The sequence below is a fragment of the Vipera ursinii genome (assembly GCF_947247035.1).
Source record: "Vipera ursinii genome assembly, chromosome: 6".
Classification (NCBI taxonomy): domain Eukaryota; kingdom Metazoa; phylum Chordata; class Lepidosauria; order Squamata; family Viperidae; genus Vipera; species Vipera ursinii.
Genome location: NC_139515.1, coordinates 68555446 through 68581563, shown reverse-complemented (window position 1 = coordinate 68581563; position 26118 = coordinate 68555446). Strand labels below are relative to the sequence as shown.

At 39.6% G+C, this 26118-nt stretch overlaps 1 protein-coding gene across 1 annotated transcript in view; it reads right to left on the bottom strand.

Moving 5' to 3' along the window:
* PAH (phenylalanine hydroxylase) overlaps positions 1-26118 on the bottom strand; it is a 41747-nt gene that overhangs the window by 1226 nt on the left and 14403 nt on the right. Inside the window, exons 3-11 of the mRNA XM_083366668.1 lie at positions 25386-25569; positions 18173-18261; positions 13770-13837; positions 7526-7722; positions 7205-7340; positions 6015-6084; positions 4876-4932; positions 4278-4373; positions 713-846 (exon numbers count right to left, since the gene is read on the bottom strand). Of these exons, the coding sequence (XP_083222794.1) occupies positions 713-846; positions 4278-4373; positions 4876-4932; positions 6015-6084; positions 7205-7340; positions 7526-7722; positions 13770-13837; positions 18173-18261; positions 25386-25569 (1031 nt within the window). The remainder of the gene's footprint in view (positions 1-712; positions 847-4277; positions 4374-4875; positions 4933-6014; positions 6085-7204; positions 7341-7525; positions 7723-13769; positions 13838-18172; positions 18262-25385; positions 25570-26118) is intronic.

The window sequence follows — 26118 nt, the reverse complement described above, 5'->3', positions numbered from 1 at the left end:
AATAAAAACTATTATGCATGCCTTAGAGGTGGAGTGCAAGCTATTCCTTTCCTTTGATAAGGGGACAAAACAGAGTGTGGTGTTTGTTTGTTGGTTTGTTTTGCTCTTTCAATGTATTTCCTGCAGTCTCAATTTCTCAGTCTTCTCTGGTTTATCCCTTGGTCCAGCTTCTCTGGGTTATCATTTATATCACAGGTGACCTTTTATTAATACCTTTATAACACCTTTTTCAAATTAATGATTGCTGTGGTAGCTGGCAGTAAACCTATGGTACTGATACCCGTGAAACCACTTGCAATAATCTAAGCAGGATGTCAACGCTGCTAACATCGAATGTTATTGCTTGACAAGAGATGAAGAAGTAGCCATTTCATATGTTAAACTTGTGTATTGCTTTAAGAGATTGGGAGGGGGGAAGAGGAGGATTGTTCCTCAAGGCCATCTGAAATTAAAGAAGATAAGAGCTTGGTAGGTTTTCTAACGGAAGGGAAACTGATTCTTTAAATTAATAGGAGAATATGATTAATGACAAAATTAGAAAGGTGGAGAATTGTGTTTTAATATATTGTGCAAGGGGGCGGAGATTTCAGATTCCAGCTTCCTTCGAGCAAGCAATTGCTGGTGTATTGGGCTAATAAAGGACTTTTAAGGTAAACAATGCCTCAGAGTCACTTGAAAAGCCCATACGTCAGAAACTTGACACAGATCCTACCTTAACTTCTGTTTTGCATCTTCAAAACTTTCAGCTACGTAGTAAATGGGCTGGAATTCAGTAACAGGATATTTTTGGATTGCAGTCTTTTCCAAGATGAGAGGTTCAGTGACAGGTTTATCTGACAGAGCGTGCTAAAGGAAAAGGACAGAAGGGTTTTTTTATTTTAAACAGAAATTATTGTTGCAGCCACAATTGAAGCTTAGTAAATTCTAATAATCCTTTCCAGTACTGAATAGAATTGGGGAGTGTCACTGTATTGTAGTCAAGTATACAGAGATACGTCCTAGGAGTGTAGAAATGCAAATTAAATTAGAGCGCCAAAATATCAAGGAAAACAAACAAAAAATCTGGCTGAGCGCTTAGCATCCTCATAACTCAGATTTCAGAAAAAATATTGGAAAAAAAAGGAAACATGTGGCCATGATGGAATGTCTTTACAGAAGGGAATTATGTGATGGCAACTCAAAACTGGGATATTCCATTTAGAAGGATGATTATATTCCATTTTTTCTTGCAGTACTGTTTTATATATTAATTAACAAGGGTGATAGATTTATTGATGCCTTCGTGGACTAAAAGAAGATCCACTATCTTACAACAGCATTCTTTAACACGTCAGCCTCCAGATGGTATTGGAATAAAACTCCTATTGTGGTTAGAGTTAGCAAAATATTGGATACGCTGACTGATAATAATGAAGACTGCAGTACAATACTTCTGAAGGCACCAGGAGTTCAGGAGCTCTACCCAAAATTCATATCATTTCTGGCCAGTCCTTTCCAATGACCAGCATAACCACAAAGGAATCCCTTCAGTTCAATAGGACTGAGATGGACTGTAGTTTCACAATTTAGCATGTCCTAAGTTTATCCATTGTTCTAATGGGTCTATGGGAAATACCGTATATACTTGAGTATAAGCCGAATTTTTCAGCCCACTTTTTGGGCTGAAAACTTCCACTTCGGCTTATACTCCAGTCAACAAAAAAACTTACCGAGGACTTGTGCGCGGCCGAGGCTTTGGAGCTTCCGGGATCGTGCTCACCTCTCCCAAGCCGCCGTCCGGAGACCTGCCGAAGTTTGGGGAGGTTTGGGGAGGTGCGCGCGCACCTCCCCAAACCTCCCCAAACGAAGCCGGGTCTCCGTTCCTCCGCCCCCTGCCTGCCTGCTTCTTTCCACAGCGGAAAGAAGCAGGCTGGCAGGGGGCGGAGGAACGGAGACCCGGCGACGTTTGGGGAGGTTTGGGCGCCTCCCCAAATATCCCCAAACGTCGCCGGGTCTCCGTTCCTCTGTGCCCTGCCTGCCTGCTTCTTTCCACAGCGGAAAGAAGCAGGCTGGCAGGGGGCGGAGGAACGGAGACCCGGCGACGTTTGGGGAGGTTTGGGCGCCTCCCCAAACATCCCCAAACGTCGCCGGGTCTCCGTTCCTCTGCGCCCTGCCTGCCTGCTTCTTTCCACAGCGGAAAGAAGCAGGCTGGCAGGGGGCGGAGGAACGGAGACCCGGCGACGTTTGGGGAGGTTTGGGCGCCTCCCCAAACATCCCCAAACGTCGCCGGGTCTCCGTTCCTCTGTGCCCTGCCTGCCTGCTTCTTTCCACAGCGGAAAGAAGCAGGCTGGCAGGGGGCGGAGGAACGGAGACCCGGCGACGTTTGGGGAGGTTTGGGCGCCTCCCCAAATATCCCCAAACGTCGCCGGGTCTCCGTTCCTCTGTGCCCTGCCTGCCTGCTTCTTTCCACAGCGGAAAGAAGCAGGCTGGCAGGGGGCGGAGGAACGGAGACCCGGCGACGTTTGGGGATGTTTGGGGAGGCGCCCAAACCTCCCCAAACGTCGCCGGGTCTCCGTTCCTCCGCCCCCTGCCTGCCTGCTTCTTTCCGCTGTGGAAAGAAGCAGGCAGGCAGGGCACAGAGGAACGGAGACCCGGCGACGTTTGGGGATGTTTGGGGAGGCGCCCAAACCTCCCCAAACGTCGCCGGGTCTCCGTTCCTCCGCCCCCTGCCTGCCTGCTTCTTTCCGCTGTGGAAAGAAGCAGGCAGGCAGGGCGCAGAGGAACGGAGACCTGCCGACGTTTGGGGAGGTTTGGGGAGGTGCGCGCGCACCTCCCCAAACCTCCCCAAACCTCCCCAAACTTCGGCAGGTCTCCGGGCGGCGGCTTGGGAGAGGTGCGCGCGATCCTGGAAGCACCGAAGCAAGTCCTCGGTAAGCTCTGGGCGGTCACTTGCTTCGCGTCTCCTGAGGGAAGGGGGGGCGACTGGAGCAGGCATGTTTCCTCGCCTTCTGGGCACCGCGATTTGCCCGGGGAACGCACGTGGAGCGAGGAAGCGGACAGCCAGGGCTTCCCGGAGAGCCAAGGCCACACAGGGTATTCCTGTGTATTCAGGCTTGCAAAATGGCGGATCGAGCCTCTGCTGGCGGCAGAGGCTTGCAGAACGGCGGATCGGCTTATACTCGAGTCAACAACTTTTTCCAGTTTTTGGGGGTGAAATTTGGGGTCTCGGCTTATACTCGAGTCGGCTTATACTCAAGTATATACGGTATATCAATCTCATTTCTACTCACAAGAAGAAAAATACAAGATGGTCGCACAGACTAAAAACCTAGCCAAAATAATACAGATGGAAATGAACTTTGAACCCACCCTGGTTCTTTTATCAAATTTATTTTAGGCATATCACCATGGCTTTTCTTTCACATGAACCCAATAGTCCAGGCATATCAAACCCATGACGTCACGTGATGTCGCGGAACGTATCGGGACAGTTTTGCCATTGCCGGCAATGGGGTGGGCGCGGCTTCTGGATGACGCATCCGGCCTGTGGGCCGGCAGTTTGACACCCCTGCAATGGTCCATAAATAGCACACTGATATTATTTTTGAAGAGCCATAGTTTATTGATTGATTGATTGAATCAGTGTATACCACCACCCATCTTGCAGTTGTCACGCACACCTTTGTTTTCTTCCTTTTAATTTTAAAAGGGTTGGAGAAGGCTTGTGCAGCATGATATCTTTCTTTCTCTAGAAGGCATTAGGAAGAGGAGGAAGAGGGAGCAGGACATGATCTCTGTTTATTTAATTATTATTTTTTTATAAGACAACATGTCACCATGAATTTGGGACTCCCCATACTGAGAGCATGAGGGTGCTGCCAGGGTTGAAGTTTCAAGCACAGAGTGACCACCTTCCATACTGAGGGTGCTCACTCTGTGCTTGATCCTTCAACCCCGGCAGCAGCAACTTAATGCTCAGAATGAAAATGAAGTGGGCTTCCACAGTAATGGATAGCCTGTTTTAAAATATTCCTTTGCCCCAAGATGGAAAGTAAAGATGTGGCTTGCACAGTGATGTCACAGCGACTTCCCCCCCCCAGGAAGCAGAATAGCGTTAAATTTGAAAATTTGTAGAATAAGGATTTCAAGGAAGAAGAAGACCATAAGATACCAGAAAAAAAGCCACCGCATTTAAGGTAGATTGCATTTGAAACAAAACTATATAAACATCACTAGGCCAAATTTTTACTTTGCAGAAAGGTTCAGCAACTTCATTTGCAGAAATCATGAATTCGTACTTGCAGTTCACCATATGATGACAAGAGTCCAGCACCGTAGGCCTTAATTGCATTGCCTTCTTTACAGAGGCCAAATTCCACAGTGAACCAGTAAACCTGATGTAAAATAAGGTGTAGAGATTATTTACTGTGGCCTACAGAATTTCAGATGATGCTGAAATAGGGCTATGAAATAAATGAAAGGAACAGAATCAGTCCTAAAAAGGAAAATTTTGTTCTATGAATAGTTCATCAATGGATACTTTCTTGATGATTCTATTATCAATGAATAATGGTTACTTCTTTATTTGGGTAGGATCCTGACTCTCTCTGCATATAACTAACCTTCAAAATGCTATTTGTTTCACCTGTACATAATATGCCAATGCATTAATGGTTGTAATCTTTTGGGAAATATTTCAAGCTTATAACAGTACTACAATAGTTAAAGAATTTTTAATGGTTAGCTACATTAATATAATGTACTTATCATGTAAAAATGAATTATTTTTCAAGGGAGAATTTCAAGATAACTCTGAAACCAGCCAGCCAATTAACCAATTAATTCCTTATTAATTGCAGGATGTGACTGAAGCTATTATCAGAATTGAACACTGACCGTTGCAAGTTTCTCAATATAATCATCTGGAGCTCCTAGAGAAGCCAATCCAATCTCCTGTAGAAGCAAAACATTTTCAGTTTTTTATTTTTATTGTCATTTACACACATTCCTGCACACACACATGCACAAACAACTTTTTTAATCTGAAAAACGAAATAAAAGGGAGAAAAATTATCAAGAAAAATATTTCTTTTTTCTATTTGTAAATTGCATTTCCTTCCAACATGGGGAATTACAGACATTGTTATGTATGTAGCTTGTAGAGGAAAAAAATGCATCTATGCAACATGCATACAAGTTGCAAAATTGGGTGCAACTCACTTAACAAACACCTTGCTTAGCAACAGAAATTGTGGTCCCAGTTGTGATTGTAAGTTGAGGACTACCTGTATAGGAATGCAGCTTTACTGATAAAAGTGAACTTGAGGGTGAAGGTTCGTTCTCCGAGCTTGTGGGTTGGTTTCCGAACATTTCATTACCTGGCTAGGTAACATCTTCAGCGGAGTTTAGGGGATGTCAGTGTTGGTGTTCTTCTGCTTACAAGGGCTTTGTGTGGTTAGTAGATCTTGTGATGGGTCAGGTGTGGGTGTGTCAAGTGAGGATCTTGTGATGGGTCAGGTGTGGGTGTGTCAAGTGAGGATCTTGTGATGGGACAGGTGTGAGTCATCAGTGGGAGTCTTGTAATGGGTCTTGTGAAGGGGAGGTTACATCAGGTGAGGCTCATCCTACATCCAAGCTACAGATATTCACCACTATTGCAAAATTGAACTTTCTGTCACAGTATTGGTGTTGCTAGTATTTCAATAATTTTATTTAATGTAGCTATTTAAATTTATTGGCTACCCAAGTCTGATGGGCTCTGCATGATATAAAAAAACTAAAAAAGCATAAAAATAACTAAAAACATTAAACCAAATAGGGAGCCCAGACTAAAAACGACAGAATCAACAGAGCAAAGCAAAACAAAGCAACACAAAACAGGGCCTTAGACAAGTAATAAGCATCAGCCTCAGGCCTGGGACCAAAATCAAGTTTTCAAATCTTTCTGGATCCCTTGGAGAACTAATGGATTCTCTCCTGCCTGAGTGAATTTCCTGCTGGTCAACTATCAACATTAAAATTTAGCTTTTACTTACTTGAGAAAACTGAGCAAAACTAGGGTCAGCAAATAGAGGGACATGTCCTAGGAGTTCATGGCAAACATCACTAAAAGAAAACATAAACCAGTATGAAAACTTTATGATGGGATGTGTTTGTGAGAGGGAAGAATCCTTGCTGGGAGAAGCAATGTCTTTTGCTACACATGTTTTGGACTTCTTTCAAGCTTAGCCAGCCAAAAGCAAGAGAATGCAAGAATTTTGGCCAAAGATATATGGAGTATACCAGATTACCTGCTTTTTTTGGCTTGCTAACAAAGAATCTCAGAAGGGTATGGCTGACTTATGAGAACAAATAAGTTTGAAATGATCATATCGGTCTCCCTTTATTCTTTGTTAGCAAGCCAAAAAAAATTTTTTTACACAAATATGAGCTGCCACTGCTGTGGCTACTGCCTGTAGATGGCCTTGGGCTAGGCTGAAACAGGAAATAAGATTTGTCCCGTGTCTGGGACTAAGCAAGTGTATTCTGAATGCTTAACAAACATTTAACATATATATATATATATATATATATATATATATATATATATATATATATATATATATATATATATATATATATATGTAAAGGTAAAGGTTCCCCCGCACATATGTGCTAGTCGTTTCCAACTCTAGCGGCTGGTGCTCATCTCCATTTCAAAGCCGAAGAGCCAGCGCTGTGTCTGAGGACGTCTCCGTGGTCATGTGGCCGGCATGACTAGATGCCAAAGGTGCACAGAACGCTGTTACCTTCCCACCGTAGTGGTCCCTATTTTTCTACTTGCATTTTTACGTGCTTTCGAACTGCTAGGTTGGCAGAAGCTGGGACGAGTAACAGGCACTCACTCTGTTACGCGGCACTCAGGATTCGACCCACCAAACTGCCGACCTTCTGATCGACAAGCTCAGTGTCCTAACCCACTGAGCCACCGTGTCCCTTTTCCAACATATATATATATATCCTTCCCTTTTTTTCTTGTTCTTTGTTGTACCAACTTATAGACTCATGATCTCTAAATAAAAACCAATCATCTCTGGAGAATATTCATGCATATCTTCTACAAATTGACTATAAAGTTATATGCACATTTCTATACTGTTTTGGTTCACTTCCCCTTTGATCTTGCATAATAGTCCAGGCTTCCAACTATAATACAACTGTATACTTTATAAGACCAAATACGTACGGTTCGGGTGTATACATTGGTTTTGATGAATGACGAATGTACTGTGTAGAGTGAAATACTCTAAAAGCCAAGCCACCCAAAAAATCTCGAGATGAAAGAAGACCAGCCACGGGCCGTAAACGAAATCCAGTACAGCCTGGAAAGAACAGAAAAGTTCTAGATTACCATGTGGCTGAAATCAGATTTAGCTATGCTCTAAAGTTCAATTCAGCATTCTTATTCAAAAATCATTGAATTACTTACTCCTATTAATATACGGACAGAACTGCAGCCTGATGGCTTCTGATACAGAAGTCATGGTTTTTCAACCAGTTTACTTACTTCTCAAAAAGTCTGAGACATCTTCGAGCTGGGGAATGTTATCTTCTTGGTAGCCGCAGTATTTTTCCAGGAGTGGAAAAACATGGTTGTGTTCATAGCAAGCATGCGTAGGATAGAGAGTCTTCAGCTCCCTAAAGACTATCCCCCATGTCTTCTTCTCTTCCTCAGTGTAAGTCACCCTGGGTATAGGTTGTCCACTGAAAGGGAAGTCAACACAAAAAACTGATTGACCTCTAGGAAATACATTCCCATCTTATCAACATCAACACCAGAAATTCAGTTCATTCAGTCTGATGTGCTGTGGCAGATCTTTACAGATTAGGCAGGGAAAGTAATCATTACGATGAACTTTTTGCTACATACATGCATCCTTTGATTTTTCCACTGTAGGTTTAAGCAACTTTATGCTAATATTCAACCACCACCACCACCCCGCCAAATATGCAACTGCTTATAGTTCAAATACAAATAAGGCACCTCAAAGATTAATGTATGCTAAAATTCTCCTTACTCATAAACACCATATTCTGGTTCAGGTAGCCCACTTTGAGACAGCTTGATTACTGTTTTTATCATGTTTTTCACATATTAAACTTGTTGCGGAATAATTAGAGCAGGGCTTTTCAACCTTTTCACCCATTGTACCACTTTTAGGATATGGCAACATCCGAGTACCACCAGTTGCCTAGCAAGGTGTCAAAAACTTGATGACCGAAAAAAAAGGAAAAACTGATGAAGTACAGGTAGTCCTCGACTTACAACAGTTCGCTTAGTGACTGTTGGAAATTACAACGGCACTGAAAAAAGTGTCCCCCAAGCCATAGTCAAGCAAGACACCTGCCTGTCCACCCAGCAGTGCTCTTCCTCCTGTCCGAGGTTTTCATTGTTGTGAGCATTTCTGTTGAGGATTGGCAGTGGGGCTGGGGTAGGGGGTGTTTGGTTTTTAATTCCCCCCCCATCTGCTGGGTGGATGCAGCAGGTTTTGGTCACTTCACATGACCCTGGGACACTGTGACTGTCATAAATATGAATCAGTTGCCAAGCATCTAAATGTAAATCACAAGACCCTGGAGATGCTGCAACATTCCAGCTGATCGGTGCTTCTTCCAGCTGGAGCCTGGTGCTGATCCTGGCACTTCCACTGAGCCAACAGCCCTGAAGAAACGCTGATCCTGGCGCTTCTGCTGAGCCCTGACATCCCTGCAGCTCCAGCCATCTCTCGCTCAGGCTTGTGTGGTGCTGCCACCGGTTCAGCTCATTCCCCTCCGCCACTACTTTTCTAGGATGGTCACGTACCACCTGCCAGGTGCCAATGTACCACAGGTGGTACCCGTACCACTGATTGAAAAGCCCTGAATTAGAGTCCTGATCATTTTATTTCAGTCTGCTATGTCCATATGAAGTTGTCTTATATTGGATCAAACTGACATTATGCTGATCTTGCAATTTCTGAAAAAAAATTGCATGAAGAAAAGGTTGCTTGTTAGGCTTATTATCAGATATTTGGTGGCTTTCTTCCACTGAGAAGCAACAGAGGACATAACTACTAGGATTGCTGTTTTCTGCTAAGCCATCTTTCCATTTCTCTGAGGCTTCTGTAGGTGCCCAAATCCTTCCATTCTCCACTATTCAGGCAGAATGGAAGAAGCTTCTTGGATGAGAAGCGAAACATCTTCAAGGAAAAACAAAGTCCAGTTGCCTTTTGAAAATGCACCTTTGGGGTAGTTTGGAAAACTTTCCAAACTAAAACAGGCTGATAGGATTTTCCATCAAGTTTGAAGAGAAGTGCAGAAAGTCAGGACAGATACAACTCTGAGATATAACACTCCAAAGAGACAATTCTATAATAAAAGGCAGGGCATTCCTTGGCCATCTTATAATGTAGCAAACATGCTCCATCCATCAAAGTACTATGGGGAAAAAATCTTTCCTCCACTGAAATAAATTTTGAAAACTATTTCTCTTTCTTTAGAATGAATGAACGCCAGAAAAAAATGTAACAGAATTTTTCAGCACAGCATTAGGTTGAATTATTTAACAATGAGAGGGTTTTCTATTGCAATCTTCCCCAGTCTGATGCGATTCTGAGAGCTTCCAGAATTCCCAATTAGCAGGTAGATCAGGTAAATAGGTGCACAGAGCAACAATAGCAAATGCAACCCTACTGTTATTATAAAAAGAACAGAAAGTGTTCTTTGCAACACTTTCTCTTTGCTCTTTGCAAAAGAGATGAACATACACACTTATCTCTTTTGCCCCACCAAGAGGATAGCATCAGGTTTTAAAAAAAGCTGATTTCTAATGAGGTCTCCCTTCCGATAGACTTTTTAAAAGCCGCAGCAAACAAGCAGTGCTCCACAAAGTTGGGCTCTAATTCCTAAAATGCTTCAGCAAAAGACAATCTGGTATAACACAAGCAATTTAAATATTTAAGAAGATGCAGGAAAAAGAGATGGCAAAGAACACTGCTAGGATTCCAGAAGATCTGATAGCTACTTTTGTCCCTCAACCATGGCACTCTGTTATTTATGGTTAAATTACATGAATTTGGGGAAACAAAACACCTGTTGGGGATTAATTCTTAAGAAACATCACCACCATTCCCAACGTCCTTACTTCTTACTATGCAGTAACAGTTTGGCCTAATTTCTCCCATGCTGTTCTTGCTTTGCAGCTTTAATGATCCGAAGGTGAAATAATCTGATGTACATGTCATCGACACTGAAAACCAGGCCCGTGTACAAAGCAGCTGAGCTTAACTAAACAATGCCTTCAATCTCTCCTGGCCTTAAAACTGGGGTGCTAAAAGTCAGCCCAGGTAATGGCTCAGCAGGAATGGCAGATCTGTTTCTTCCCTAAATATAGGTCCCCAACAGTCAGCCTGGCTCTGTCTTGAACCCAAAAGGAATCCTTTGACTTGCTCAACTTGTTGCCTTGACATTAAAACCAGGGGTGAGGTGGTGGTGGTGGGGAGATCGGCTGTTCAGAAAATAATTTTAAACATAGACAGGCGATTTATCTAAGCCTTTCTCTCATTCTGCCCCAAATCAAAGCTTCTTTTTTTTTCTTCCCGCAATTGAATAGGGTTTGTGGCACCGTGGGGATAATAGGAGGGATTTCTAAAGTGGCAGCTCTTTGTCAGAAGACAAGTGAGACTCCCACCATTCCTTGTCCCTTCACTTCAGCCTGATCCTAGGGGCAGTCCCCCAATAACTGTGCAATTTTCTGTGTCTCTGCACCAGTCCTCCTTGATCTCTGGAGCCTTAAACATGATTTTGAATGAGATGGGGTGTGTGATGAAACTGCTTTGGTTTCTATAGCATTGACATTTCTCATTAATCCTTAGGCCACCTTCGTGGGCCTAAGAAAAGAGGAGAGGTTTAAGGCTCTGCGAGACACAAATTTGAAAGCTGCTGAGATCAATAGACCAAGGCTCAGGGTGGCAGGTGAGAAGGAAGAAATGAAGAGATGGGGGTGTAAGTGTGGGCATACATAAAGGGGGGGGAACATAAAGATGAATGACCGAAGGTCTTAAAAATGAACCACACGACGCCATCCTAAATTGCCCCTCCTGCTCCACCGATTGTCCTTGAAAGAACTATAATTTGGTGTTCACAGCTCCTATTTGTTTGCATGTTTATTGTTTACCTTTATACACATACACATGCATGCAATAAATACTACACCTTGCCTGATTGCCGGTTTATTTTATTCTCTTTTGAAGGAGCTCATCTGACATGCATAGCTTGGTTTCTTTCATCTTCATAGCAACTTCAGGAAGTGGGCTTGGTGGAAAAGAAAATTCACCCATCGGCTTTGTGACTTCATTTGAACCTATTAAACCGCCTATCTCTACAACTCTTTGCCATGAATCCATGCCAGCTCAGGGATGTTTTAATGCATGGTTTTATCCATATATTACACCATAAATTATACTTTATAAATCACAATGGCAAGGAAGGAAGGAAGGAAGGAAGGAAGGAAGGAAGGAAGGAAGGAAGGAAGGAAGGAAGGAAGGAAGGAGGATAGTCTCTGGCCATACCATTCCCCACCCCTTTGATTTATTAGCTATTAAAGATTGGTTGTCTTATGAATTTAAAATGAGTCCTACTTGAGATAGACAATAAATAAATGAATCTTCTATAGTTCAATACCTCAACATTTGCCCACCTATGTTTGGATAATTTTAAAAAATTGTATATTGTTTGATGAGCTTAAATGGACTCCAGAAGATGGTAGAGGACAGGAAGGCCTGGAGGAATGTTGTCCATAGGGTCGCGATGGGTCGGACACGACTTCGCAGCTAACAACAACAACAATATTGTTTGATCAATTTTGTTTTGTTTCACTTGCTTTGGCTTTTCCTTTGTTGTTCAGTGAATATATTGGCCGTTTTATAAATAAATTCAGGAATGCAAATTTTGGTGAATTATTGGCAGAATAATTAGCAAAAGAATATATATTGGCAAAAGAAAGCTCAGGACCATATAGGTTGAAAACATGCAGATAGATAGATAGATGATAGAGATAGAAAAAGAGAGAGAGAGACCTATACATACATACATATGTCTGTACTTCCTAACCCTAACCCTAACTTCCTATTAGTTGCTAACTAGATTTAATTATCAAATTTCATCAGGCATAAAATTACTCCTACGCTATCTCTTCAGTCCCACAATCTAGAAAACAGTGTGAAGACTAACCAGCTCATTGAACATTTTATCATGCAGCTGGAAGAGTGACGATAGTCACAATTAGATCAAGAACATACGCAATGCATTATTTTAATCTTGCTCATAGTCCTTGCTATAATGCAAATTATAGACACTTCTTTCCTCTCCCCTGTTTAATGTGAAGCACCTGAGATGCTATTTTATTTGGTGCCTGGTGCTTTGTAGTCGCCTCTGATGCTGCAGCACAATTAGATAACAAAGCTTTGTGGGGGCTGGAGGATGATCCTCATCTGAATGCCATTTATTACCAGAAGGCTATAATTGGAGGATAAGCACAGTCAGAGGAGGATCTAACAACAGAGGAGGAAGAAAGCAAGCATGAGAAAATAAATATTTTATGGAAAATTTGACTGGAAAAAACTTTGTCTGATGGTCCGCTTTATTTAGACTCTCAGTGAATTCAGGTGGATCCCACATGAATGAATCTAGAGTTCACATTAGACCTTCCACCCTCATTTGCTCTGGTTAGCCTTTTCTTATTTAATTTGATTATGAACGATTTATTTAAACTTTTCCTCCTTTCATTCCCTTGATTTCAAAATACCTAGATTTCCTCTCTGTTCAAAGGCTTCCAGGTCTGCTACTGATAATGCTACCAATGAAAATAAGATTTTTGTCCATCTTGAGGATTCTTTTTGATAAGACTGGATCTTAATTTAACATTCTAAAACATACTTATCCAAAGGTAAAAAGATCCACAGATGCTCTTAGGATTTTATGAATTTAAATTCAGCTGAACAACAAGAGAAATGTTGTGATGGTCAAGATAGTTCAACAATCAAATCAAAAACTTACAGGGAAAGTGAGATGATCCTTGTTGGAGATCTTTGGCCAAAGATTGAGGAATAAAGCACTATGGACACTCCAGCTCTGGGAGACACTGATCTATTATTCTTTGAACATCTATAGATAGCTTGGCTGCTAGTAGTCTGGAGTTCGTTATTATTCTATTATTTCATGCTGCATCCAATCCAACCTGCTCTACCCAGAATAAATTCATTTCACTTTTCTTCTTCCTCCTTCAGGGCCATAATTTGCACCATCCCTCTCACTGACCAAATGACCAATGCCATTTCCACATCCTTCTCAGCCAAGTGGTCAGTTCCTCAACATTTTCAATGAAGCAGTACTGTTGCAAAGAATAAACAGGGAAAAGCAAACCTTGATTTATACTGTGTCTAATATGCTCTTTATCACTTCTAGATACCGTAATTCAAGATGCCCATTTCTGCAGTATCTTCTGCGGGACTCAAACTTCTTTACTGATTACTAAATAAACATTCAACTGACTGGTGGTTGAAGATCCAGAGGCCATTACTAAGGCAGTGAATGGTCCTGGACAGAAGATCGATGGTGAATGTGTCGATGCTGTTGTGGGCCATCATCTGGACTCTGTGGTTTAATGTGGTCTGTAGACCACTGTTTGAAAATCACTGATCAAAAAGAGCACCTATTTTGTGCCAAAGAAGTTATTTTAAGAGTAGTTTCTTCTTTCTAATCTGCATACTTACTGCCTGTAGTTGTATGCTATGTCTGCAAATTCCTTTCTTCTGGCCCGGTAAACTGGATCTTTGAAACCCTAAAAACAGATAATAAAAAAGATTGATTTGTGAGCATTTAAAAATGTAGGTACAATTTAATGAAAATGGATATATTGCAAGTTGATTTAAGGCAAATCATGCTTTAGAAGGGAGTGGAGGAGTGAACAAGTTTCACCAAAAGGTTCAAATACCTGACCTAGGCATACGAGGGAAACTTGACAGCAAGTTTAACAGAAATATGCAATAGTACAGCCCTGGGAGAACATAATTAGTTTTCATTGTTTTAAAAACACCAATTAGACCTCCATCCTGTCCCACATTGGAATAGCCTTCCTGAAGAGCACTGATTCACTGATTTGTATTGGTTTTAATCCTATGTTAGCAGCCGAAATGAGGCACCTGCAATTTCAGTGGTCCTATAAATTGGATTAAAGGGACGCGGTGGCTCAGTGGGTTAGGCCACTGAGCTTGTTGATCAGAAGGTCGGCAGTTTGGCGGGTCGAATCCCGAGTGCCACATAACAGAGTGAGCGCCTGTTACTCATCCCAGCTTCTGCCAACCTAGCAGTTCAAAAGCACGTAAAAATGCAAGTAGAAAAATAGGGACCACTACGGTGGGAAGGTAACAACGTTCCGTGCGCCTTTGGTGTCTAGTCATGCCGGCCACATGACCACAGAGACGTCCTCGGACAAGCACTGGCTCTTTGGCTTTGAAACAGAGATGAGCACCGGCCCCTAGAATTGGAAATGACCAGCACGCATGTGCGGGGGAACATTTACCTTTACCTTTATAAATTGGATTAAATAAATAATGAAGACATTTTTCATTATTTGTAACCACACAGTAGATTTTATTTATTTACTCTTCAAAGTTTAAATGCCTGCCCATTTTAATGAAATAACTCTAGGTATTTAACAAGCATAAAAACAAAAACTCTCATATAAAAACATTAGGGGGAAAAACCAGCAAAAATTCTCCCTAAAAAGTCTGTTAACCAAGAGAAAATCAGAAATCTGGCTTAACTATTGGTAGGTGCTAAAGCCTGAGAGATGACCTGGATTTTTAAAGTTTTCCAAAAGGCCACAAGAGCAGGATCAGGGACACCTTAAATCAGCTGTTCTCCAGGGCAGGCACCAGAAGAGATCCCAGATTATTTTGGTATTTATGAAAATATACTAGTATTCTAACCCTGGATTTTATAAATCAAACAATAATATACTTACTATAGACAAATGGTTGGAAAGAAAATGCCTACTTTTTAATTATTTAAAAATGAAAATAAAAATGTAAAATGACAACACATCATAATTAAATACAATAATGATTATGATTATAATGATAAATTGTATCAGAAGAGAGAAATACTGAGTGATAACTGTCAACCAGCCTGCCTATTCTAGAGTCCTGCTTTTCTTAGTAAATCCCAAACCCCCAAAAGACATTTTCAATGTCCAAAATAAGGTATTGGTTGCAGATACAAAATGGAAACCAGTGCAGCTGTATTAAAAAAATATTCATCCCTAGAAGAATAGCATCAGGATCACAAGAGTGATCACTCTATATTAGTATCACTCTATATTTCACTGATGACGGGTCTATGACAATTTGCCTTGGCCAACTCACCATGGCCAACTCACCACAGCCAACTTGTGGTCAACTTGCTGCAGGATAACTCGCCATAGGACAACTGCAGGACAACTACTGCAGGTCAAATGTTACACTGATATCAAAGAAATAGTGGGATAGAACCATTGAGGAAAGGATGCAAAAGGAGGGACAGAATGAAATGTGAATGACAAAAATTAAAATATTTTTAAATTTATTTTAAATAATTAAATAGAATTGTTAAATTGTCCCGCAGAGAGTTGTCCCACGGTGAGTTGGCCATGGTGAGTTGTCCTGAGGGAGTTGGCCATGGCGAGTTGGCTGCAATGAGTTGGCTGTGGCAAGTTGTCCCATTCTGCTAATGAGGCCAATACCTGGAATATTTCATCCAGTTCTATGATACAAAAAAGATGCTGAAACACCAGACAGAATGCAGAGAAGAGCAACAAAGATGATAAAGAGGTCTGGAGTCTGAACCGTAAGATAAACAGTTAAAGGAACTAGATAATGTCTAGACTAAGAAAGAGAAGTCTTAGGGATAAAGATGATGGCTGTCTTCCAGTACTTGAGGAGTTATCATAGAGATGAGGGGATTGACTTATTGTCCAAAGCGCCTGAGGGTATGTCAAGAAGCAATGGATGGAAGCTCATTAAAGAGACATCCAACCTGGAACTAAGGAGGAATTTTCTGACAGTGAGAAGTATTATCAAATGGAATAGCTTACTTTCCAGAATTGTGGGTTCTCCATTGCTGGAATTTTTAAAGAAAAGATTTTTCTGGGATGGGCAGGGGATGGGTTAGAAAACCTCTAAGGTCTCTTCCAGCCCTATGATTCCATGATAACTCTGTACTGTTAAACACTTGGGTGATGGCATCATGATAATAATTGTATACTAGAATCTGATAGCTTCACTTATCCTACATAGGGCAGATTAATTCCCTAGGATGAAGCTAAGATCTAAGTAGGCTGAAGCAAAATTAATATATATACTGAGGAAATTTCAGATAATATTTTCAGTTTGATGTATTATAGGCAATATATAGGTATACCTTTGTTTCTCCATTCCAAACAAAAACAACAGCAAACCCTACAAGAAAAGGGCCACTGATTAACTGTTTCTAGCAGTTGGAATTGAGATGAGTCTTTCATTTGGATGCATTATCTTTTGTTACTGTGCTTCTGTATCTATAATATTATTCACTTGTTCTTCAGGACAATGACCCCCATTCACCTTATTTTGTTCTAGGACTCGACCAAATATTGTGTGTGCCAAATAATTGTATGGGGTGCATTATTCATTTTAGATTAAACTAGTGAGCTAGTGAAAGGCTAATCACTGTTCCTCAATTAGTGTAATAGCAGTATTTTTGCTGTATTCTGTATAATTTATTTACAAGTACCCAGCTTCAGTTAAATTAATAGTGATAATTACTGGCTTTGCTACATCTTCTGACATCAGAAGGATACAGAATGTTGTTTTCCTGATCAGTGGTAAGCAATTATGTGGTCATTCATCCAAAATTGTATTTGCTACACAACAGTGTGTTGTACTGTGAACCTCTCCCTCTCTCTCTGTCTTTCTCAACTAGTGACTAGTAGAGAAAGGTCCCCCTCCTAGCACCCAAAAAATGTTACTATCACCACAAGCTGATCGTTGCTTTAAATCCCGCCCCCATATCTCTCCCTCTGTCCTTCCCCCACCACCACCACACACACACCTTTCTCTCTCTTTATTTTAGATTTTTACTAGAATACCAAAATACATAATTTATCAAAGCTCTAAAAACACTGGAACCAAATGTTTAGAATTTTTTTAAAAAGGGATTATTTAGAGAAAGAGTTAAAATGGAGAAGAAGAAAAAGGCAGAATAAAGAAGATACCACATCTTTCAGGGAGATATAACAACTCTATGTGTTGCTTGTTGTCTGCTGAGTACTTCCAAACAATAAGGGAGCTTATTTGATCTCCCATTAAAATATTTCCTGCATTCAGAGCTTAATTAACATCACTTAATTATAGGAGCCTCAAGTCAATTAAAAATGCCCCTCACTGTTTTTTCCCAATGAAGTGATAGCATAAATTCTGATATCAGTGGTCTAACTAATCAGATACACAAAAACCACTCTTAATTACTCTGAATTCACATGTTAAAAAAAATAATCCAAAGTTTTTGTGATGTTTCTCAATCTCACAAACCCTAGATGGCACTGTTGAGCTACAACAGAATTTTCCTCCTCCTCCAACGTGGATATTTTTTAACCTAAATTTCTTTAAATGGTGACATTGCATAATAAGTAATTTTGAAAGTTATAGTTATTGTACATCACTGTGTTAGGGATTGATGACAAATCTACCAAATTGTAAGAAATCATACATTCTTGGAAATGGATAGATTTTTGTTTAAATTATCTATGCACATTTTCATCTGCACCATTTGGATTATAAGAAATTCCCTACTTGTATGATTCTGACTGTTTCTTTTAAATATGCCCCTAACTTCACAAACATGGAGCTTTATACCAATAACCACAAATGAAGGTCATAATGCAGACTTTTTTGTCTATGTGGCAACCATCCTGGTGCCCTGAAAATGTTGTTTTGGGCTCAATTGCCAAAATTCTCACTTCTGGAATTCTCAATTCTCAAATATGAATGATATTTACATTTTAAAATGTAAAAATGCATATGAGATTAGAAACAGATTATTTTTTAAAATGACTGGGTAAAGATTTTTTTTGTCTTTAACAGATATTATCCTTTCTTACAGGATGGTCAGCATCCAGTTCTGCTCCATAGCTGAGGATCTGATTGGCAAATCTGTCCAGTTCTTGAATAGTTCTTGGGAACCATGGCACTAAAAAGCAGAAAAGAAACACCAGTTGTGATTAGTTCCTTGACACTTCATAACAGGGTAAGGAATATTAAGTTAGATTCCTGTTACTTTATTCAATTTTCACTTGACCTTTACACTGAAATATAAATAATAGATCATTTACTATATAACATTGGGTTAAAGAGTGGAATTGCTAGACTTGTTCAGTAAATTTTGTCCTGGTGGCTAAGAAAGAGCTCAATGGCTTGCCCAAATAACTGGAAAAAATACAGATGAATATATTGGAGGCCATTTTCTAGGCCACTGTTTTTCCAGTTTATATTCTGCAAGAAGCAAGAATATAAACAAACCAATAAAATGATTGGTGTAAAAGAAAGGTGTGAGCATAGAACTCTTACTGATTGGACCACTAAAAAAGATTAATATATATTGAAATGCATCCATTTTTTCTCCTTGGCAATGACCTCTTGATAGACTTGTATCCATATTTTCCATTTCCATTTTTCCCCAGTTTTTCATTTTCTTATTTTCAATTCTATTCACATCTCTCCAAAACTTTAGTTGTATTCCATCTACACTACAGAATATTAAAGTGAACAACAGTCTATGTTGCATATATAATATCCATTTTGTGTTGTGCTTTGAATATATGGTGTGATTACTGAACCAGGATCTTAGGGAGGAACATAAAACATCTCCATTATAGTCTCTGAGCTGTGTTCATTTTTCACATTGGTCTATTTTATTTCTTTTGATTTGCAGAAATGAGGACTTTCTTATGAAGCTTAGTCAGGATTTAAATAAAAACTACTGGGTTTTGTTTTGGTTTTTTGAGCCACTTGATGGCAGCAGTAGCAAATATTATAGCTTTGAGCATATATATATATATATATATATATATATATATATATATATATATATATATATATATATATATATATATATATATATATATATATATATATATATATTAATCCCATTTATATCCCGCCCTTCTCAGAAGACTCAGGGCGGCTTACAATCTAAGAAGCACAAATCAATGTGCTTAGCAGTAGCCTTCATTCTATGTATATGCCTGCTTATTAGGGTTTTCGCCCCGCCCCAAGCGGCATTTTTACAAAGTCAGCTTATTGCCCCCAACAATCTGGTTCCTCATTTTACCTACCTCGGAAGGATGGAAAGCTGAGTCAACCTTGAGCTTGGTGGGACTCGAACCTGCACTAATTGCAGGCAGCTGGTGTTACTTAAGGAGGCATTAGCCCACTGCTCCATCAAGGCTCTTTGTGCATGGAAATCTCTTTTTAACGGAAATCCAAACTCTTTGGAGAAACAATTGTGCCCTGAAGATTTTTAACAAAATAATTGAAGCAAGACACCCAGTTGGATCCATGCCTGTTATGATCCTCAGGCACAGTAACACTCTCAAATACTGAGGTTTCTCTTATGAAACTGAATGCTTCTAAGACCCACAGTTACATAACTTGAGCGGTTCAGGAACTTGAGAGCTAATTTCTTGACTCAAATTCTACAGATCAAAAAACTTTCTTTCATCTTAAAAATTCTCTTTTACTTATTGCATTCTTGCAATCCTACTCACATTGCTTGGCATGTTATTAATAGTGACATAGTAGCATCATATTCATATAAGTAACCAACTTGTTGACTAAGGATCTTCTTTGGGACTTTGAGGGGGAAAGAGCTGCTTAAATTTATGTATCCTAGGAAGAGGCACAAGTTATAAGAAGAGGCTAGATTCCTCCAAAAGAAGTTAAAGGGAATTTTCAGAAAGTTTTAAATTCCTTTGTTTTGCTTAACACATTAAATTTAAAGTTGAATAAAGTTCAGAGCCCTATTGAGAATAAAGAATATTCAAAACTTTGCTACCCTTGCAGATATCACTGGCATGGTTCTCTCAATAAAAAGCAGTCTGGTTAGTCAGACCAAATGACTCCAAGCAGCAGCGTTGCTTCCTACAATAGACAAAAAAGTGCCTGTGGAAAGCCCATAACAGCGAGCACAGTATTGTGCTTTGTTGTTTATTTCCCAATAACTCTAATTTCAAGGCACTAGCTTATAGACCTCAAGGCTGGTAATGATGCTCTAATCCTTCAGGAGCTTCTCCAATCAGAACCGATGTGCAAAAAGTGGGTTGCATGTACCTTACAAATATCTTTATTTAGACCTTTCCAAACATTCCTATGCATTAGATAGAATAATAGAATGGAATAGAATAGAATAGAATAGAATAGAATAGAATAGAATAGAATAGAATAGAATAGAATAGAATAGAATAGAATAGAATAGAATAGAATAGAATAGAATAGAATAGAATCTATACCATCTCAGACAGGTGATTGTCTAGTCTCTTCTTAAAAATCTCCAATGATGGAACGCCCAGGATTTCTGGAGGCAAGCTGTTCCACTGGTTGATTGTCCTCACTGTCAGGAAGTTTCTCTTTAATTCCAGGTTGCTTCTCCCTTTGATCAGTGTCTAGTCATTGCTTCTCATCCTTCCCTCTTCCTTGTGACAGCCCCTCAGATACTGGAATACTATTATCTTTTTTGGTTGCTGTTGCACACTGTGGGCTCATGGTTAAGTGATTGTCCACTAGGACTCCACAGTCCCTCTGACAGTTACTGTTTTTAAGCCAGGTCATACCCAATCTGTACTTGTACCTTTGATTTTTCCTGCCTAAATGTAAAACTGCTTTTCTCCACATTGAAACTCATTTTGTTGGATAGGGCCCATTGTTCAAGTTTGTCTAGATCTTTCTGGATCCTGAGTTTGTCTTCTGGGGTGTTGGTTACTGCTACCAATTTGGTATCACCTGCAAATTTAATGAGTTCCTCTTTAATTCCCTCATCTAAGTCATTTAGGAAGATGTTGAAGAGTACTGGGCCTAAGACGGAACTTAGGACATACAACTCCCCCCCCTTAAATGTTTAGCATTTTATAATGGTATTTTAATACAAGTTTGACCTTTCACTGGAATAGTGTCCTCACCTCCACTGTAGCTTTTGTTTATTTTCGTAGCTTTATTATTCTGATTCTAACTTGAAAATATATTATATAAAATGAGGATGTGTATATGTGCATTTATGTGGTTCTGTCCATCAGCTTTCCTCATCCTGATTCTTCCCAGATATGTTAACCTGTAGCTCCTTCATTGTCATTGTACAATAATAAGAACATTTGCTGGTTTGGAATGACTGGGTTTAAAGTACAACGTATATGGAAGATGGGAGCCAGTTTGATGCAACAGACTAGAAACCAGGGGAGAGGGAGTTCTAGTCCTGCCTTAGACATGAAACCATCGGTGATTATGGGCTGGTCGTTCTTTAGAAGAAAACAGTGCCAAGCTGCTTCTGAAATGTTATACCAAAAAACCCTGCAGAGACTGTCCACCTACTTGCCATAATTTTTACTCAAAATTATGAAAGAGATAAAATATAATACCTGCAGGGAAATTTTAATGCAGAAAGAGAGAGAGAGAGAGAGAGAGAGAGAGAGAGAGAGAGAGAGAGAGAGAGAGAGAGAGAGAGAGAGAGAGAGAGAGAGATTGATTCAGAACTAACCCCAAATTAATTTATATTATTTCATCCCATATAAACACGTGAAGGACTACTTTAAAAATAGAACATTTTAGAGCATGCTGGGATATATATTTTTTCTGAGGTTGTTAATGAATGGCCAGCACAAGCAGTTGCAACATTGACACTCCATGGACCTCTGTAGGGCCCACGCAAGTTGTTTAGTAATAAATATTGATTTGTATGCAGGAGGAATAGCAGCATTTTATGGTCCTGCTGGGGACACCCAAGTGGTGACCAATTTGCTAGAGGTCAGATGCTTAATGGGATGCTAATCAGCTATTTATATGAGAGCAAGGAAACCAAAGAGATTCAGAGAATCTCCAGAACTTTGCCCATTTGGGGGAGGGGGTCAATGACAGGACTTCAATATTTATTGCCATTTTCAGCTCAGGTTGGAGCCTTCTTTAAACATGGCCAACTGTTCTGGCCAGCCCCAGGGCCCCAAGCTAACAAGGCTTCTACAGACCCTCAGCTTCCAACATGTCTCCAAACTGCAATAAATTATTTCTGTTTTCTCACTGAAACTGAATCATATTTAATTATTTCGCTCAGGACTCCAAGGAATCTAAGCATATTGAAAGCACTACATTGTGTCTTCATGACAATTCATTTGAACCTTTAGTGCAGTTCGATTATCAACTATACAATTACCCCAGAACCCTGTGATCAAAACCATAATTCATTATAGATATTCTGAAGCTTTTGGGGCCAGCTGCCAAATTTAAGATTTTGAGAAGTTATTATGGGCACTGTTGCAACAAAATGTGGTTAACCTGGCAAACCACAAAAGTCCTTTTCATCAGAGGGTAACTATAATAAATGTAAATAAATAAATATCCCCTTTAATGTAGAAGGGTCTGTCTGATGCACAGCTTTTTTCAGTCTTTTTATCATTTTAATTTTCTAAAACTGCCTTTGGGGTTTTGCAGAGCCCCGAAGCTTGTTTAACATCAAAAAACTATTAGATGGGGTAATTCATATTTGAGGTTGGGGCTTTGTTTTGTACTACAGTAAGTCTCCTTTCTGCTGTTAATCGCTAAATTCTTACAGCACATGGAAGGACTATCCACTCAGGTCTATCTCAATCTCACTGCAGAGTGTTACACAAACTCAGCCAGAGGGTGAATCTAAGTCTCAACTCGTGTTAAATGTGGGTATAAGAATTCTGATCATAACAGAGATATAAACTCTAGAGACTTATACTAGAGTCTTCTGGTATACAAACAAATGGTTCTCTTAAAAGCAGGGTGGGTGGGAAAGCCTTCCCTGCTGTGTGATTGAGGAAAATGTATCACAAACAAAGCTTAACTGCTCTATGATATTCCTAAGATTAATGATCCTGCTCTTAATGATGGGCAGGATACCCTATCCATCACTATTAATTTGTCATCAAGACTGTACGTATCTCACCATCTGCCCAGCTATTGTGCAGTTGTTGTGTTGCCATCAGAAGCTAAAGTAGTTCAGACCTGGATAGTTACCCACTCCTATTTACTGGTATGTGTATGTGCTTATTGCATGCTTTTATTTTTTTAAAAAAATCTCTTTCGTTCCTTCTCTTTATCAATCATACCAGTTCCACAAATACCGTATGTGCTTTTTCTTTTAATTTAGTTTCTGATTATACATTTATGAATGTAGACCACGGGGGGGGGGGGAGAGAAAGATGTACAAATCTAGTAGCGTGTGTTTACAGACACCTATATATACAACAGATCTTTAGATCTGGAAACATATTGGTCATCTGGAAATATATTGATGAAGCTGGCTATAAGCAAATCATTTGAATGGTCTTACTCTGTGGATTTGAAGTTTTTTGTTAGTGGTACACAAGGCTTAGAAACAGAAAAATATTCCTTCTGGACTGTCAACCCACTGCACATTTTAAAATATATTATTTGTATACAGTTCAGCTTTGACTGTAACATTACCATGTATTAAATCAGGGCTTTAGACTTCTGTGTAATCTGGTGATGATCTGTCTATGTATACACACACATTTGTTAGTATTTCTTAAATACTAATCCTAACCTCCAAGGCCTACAAGTGACCTAAGGATGGAGCAGATGGGGTTGGAATACTTTTTGCCTCTTTTTTTACTTTTTCAGACTTCATAGGACAGTTCCATAAAATCGGAGGCATAATGCATCTATTTTTCTATATGTGTGTGGGGGGGGGGGGAACGGGGATTTCAAAAAGTGCAACCATGTATCTGACAAACCCACCCAATAGATCAGGATAATCTATAAAATCAACAAATAAATAAAACTCAATAGTTGGGCAGATTGTGCCATTGTGAGTTCAAGAGCTGCAGAAAAGTGGATCATATATCCCATGGGATATGGGTAGCATATCCTGGTTTTAAAAAAAATCATTATATCAATTAGCCCACAATAATCCATCTTAACCAGATTTATTTGAAAATACAACTAATTTGTTTCAATGGATCTTACTAAGATGAGTAGTATATATAATTGCCTCCAAGTAGAACCTTCCCCCTTATTTCTTTTCTTCCCTATTCTTTATGGCAGAATTATGATAAAGAGGGAAGAATGAAGATATTCCTTTAGCCTCCAAAAGTAATTAAACTTTCAATTTTAAGTTATTGTGGCTCCCTGACAAGCCATAACATTTTGCCTGTCATGTTCCTTTCCTTTTTTCCTTTTACAATGTCATGGGTAGGACACAAAAGAGAGGATAAGAAGATTATCAGGATTCATTTCAAGAAGATATTATTCCCCTTTCATGTTGTTCCCAGGAAGGAAAAAGACACAGCAGACCTAAAGCATTTTAAACGAACCTTTTCTGAAATCCTATTAGGATCACACCTGCCATCTGAAGAAACCATGATCAGAAGATTTCGATGAACGTACATGACACAAATGTTTACTAAACATGTAAGTCCCTCTGACCGTATTTTCTTCTAGATTCTATATAGTGAATACAGGTAAGTCATAGATAAATAAGTATGTGCATGAATGTAGGTCTGGTTCTAATTCTTTGACTTATGCCTATTAGAATTAAGAAGTCATAGAAATCTTTGAATTTTTATGTTATCTTATGAATGTGGCATGAAATAAGTTGTCCAGATAAAATAACTAAGATAAAATAATAGCCAGTAGCCAGGCCAATAAAAAATTAATTATAATTGGAGATAACACTCAGGACCAATTGACCTAGTTTGAGGCTATGTCAGTCTTTCTTGCAGTCATTCATGAATCTGTTTTATCTGGTTTCTGTATCAGAAGGACAGAATGTAATCATTCTTAATATATTTTAATAACTAAAACATTTTTCTAAATAACTCAAGCCTAATATGCCTCTTAACTTATATTTATATGCAGTATGCACATTTCAGGATATCACAAAGGAGTATCATAAAAGATTAAAAGCAAAAATGTGTCCTTCATCATTTCTTTGTTTGAAAAATGTGAATCAGGCTGGCAGACCTTACAAATGCAAGCCAACTGAAATTCTTGAACATCCCTTGGTAAAAACAGCAAAAGCTCCCTTTTACAAAAATTTGTTAGGCTGAAACCTTTTTTTCTTACCTGCATCTTTCTTCTTTTCACGTGAAAGTTCATGAACATTTGCTCTGATGTCTTCTCTCAAGGTCTTGATGATATCTGGAAGGGCAGAAATATTCTTGCTCTCCAAATTAATGAAAAATTCATATTCATCTTTATTCAGCCGGGAAGGTCTAGATTCTATGTGAGTCAAGTTTATCCCCTTTTCCTAGAAGACAATGAAACAATTTTTTTTGCAGGTGGCCTAGAAAGTATCTGACAATGTGTTTTCTGTGGTCTGTGCAGAATAGAGTGTGTAAGAATCTTTGTTTGTTTATAAAGTATTCTAGCTATTTTTTAAAATAAAAATGTGTATTTCTGAGCTCCACAGAAAATAAATTGGTAATTGTGTTATACAAGATTATAGCCATGTACATGCTATTGTAATAAAGATTAAGTAGATACCTCAATAAGACCTGAATATCATGAATGTCCTACCTTTCTTCATTGCCAACTACTCTGTTTCCCCAAAAGTAAGTCCTACCCCAAAAATAAGCCCTAGTTTGATTTTTGGGGGTGGGCCTAATATAAGCCCTACTCCAAAAATAAGCCCTAGTTTTGGGGCGAGGCACATACTTAAAAATCAAGCTAGGGTGGGGGTGGGGTGGGTAGATCTACAGCCAGGCCTCTCCTTGCTGGCCCACTTCTTCTGCAGCATCTTCTGCAGTCAGGCCTGCTTTTCGTAGTCAGAGGCCTTTCTGGAAGGCCTCTGCAGCCA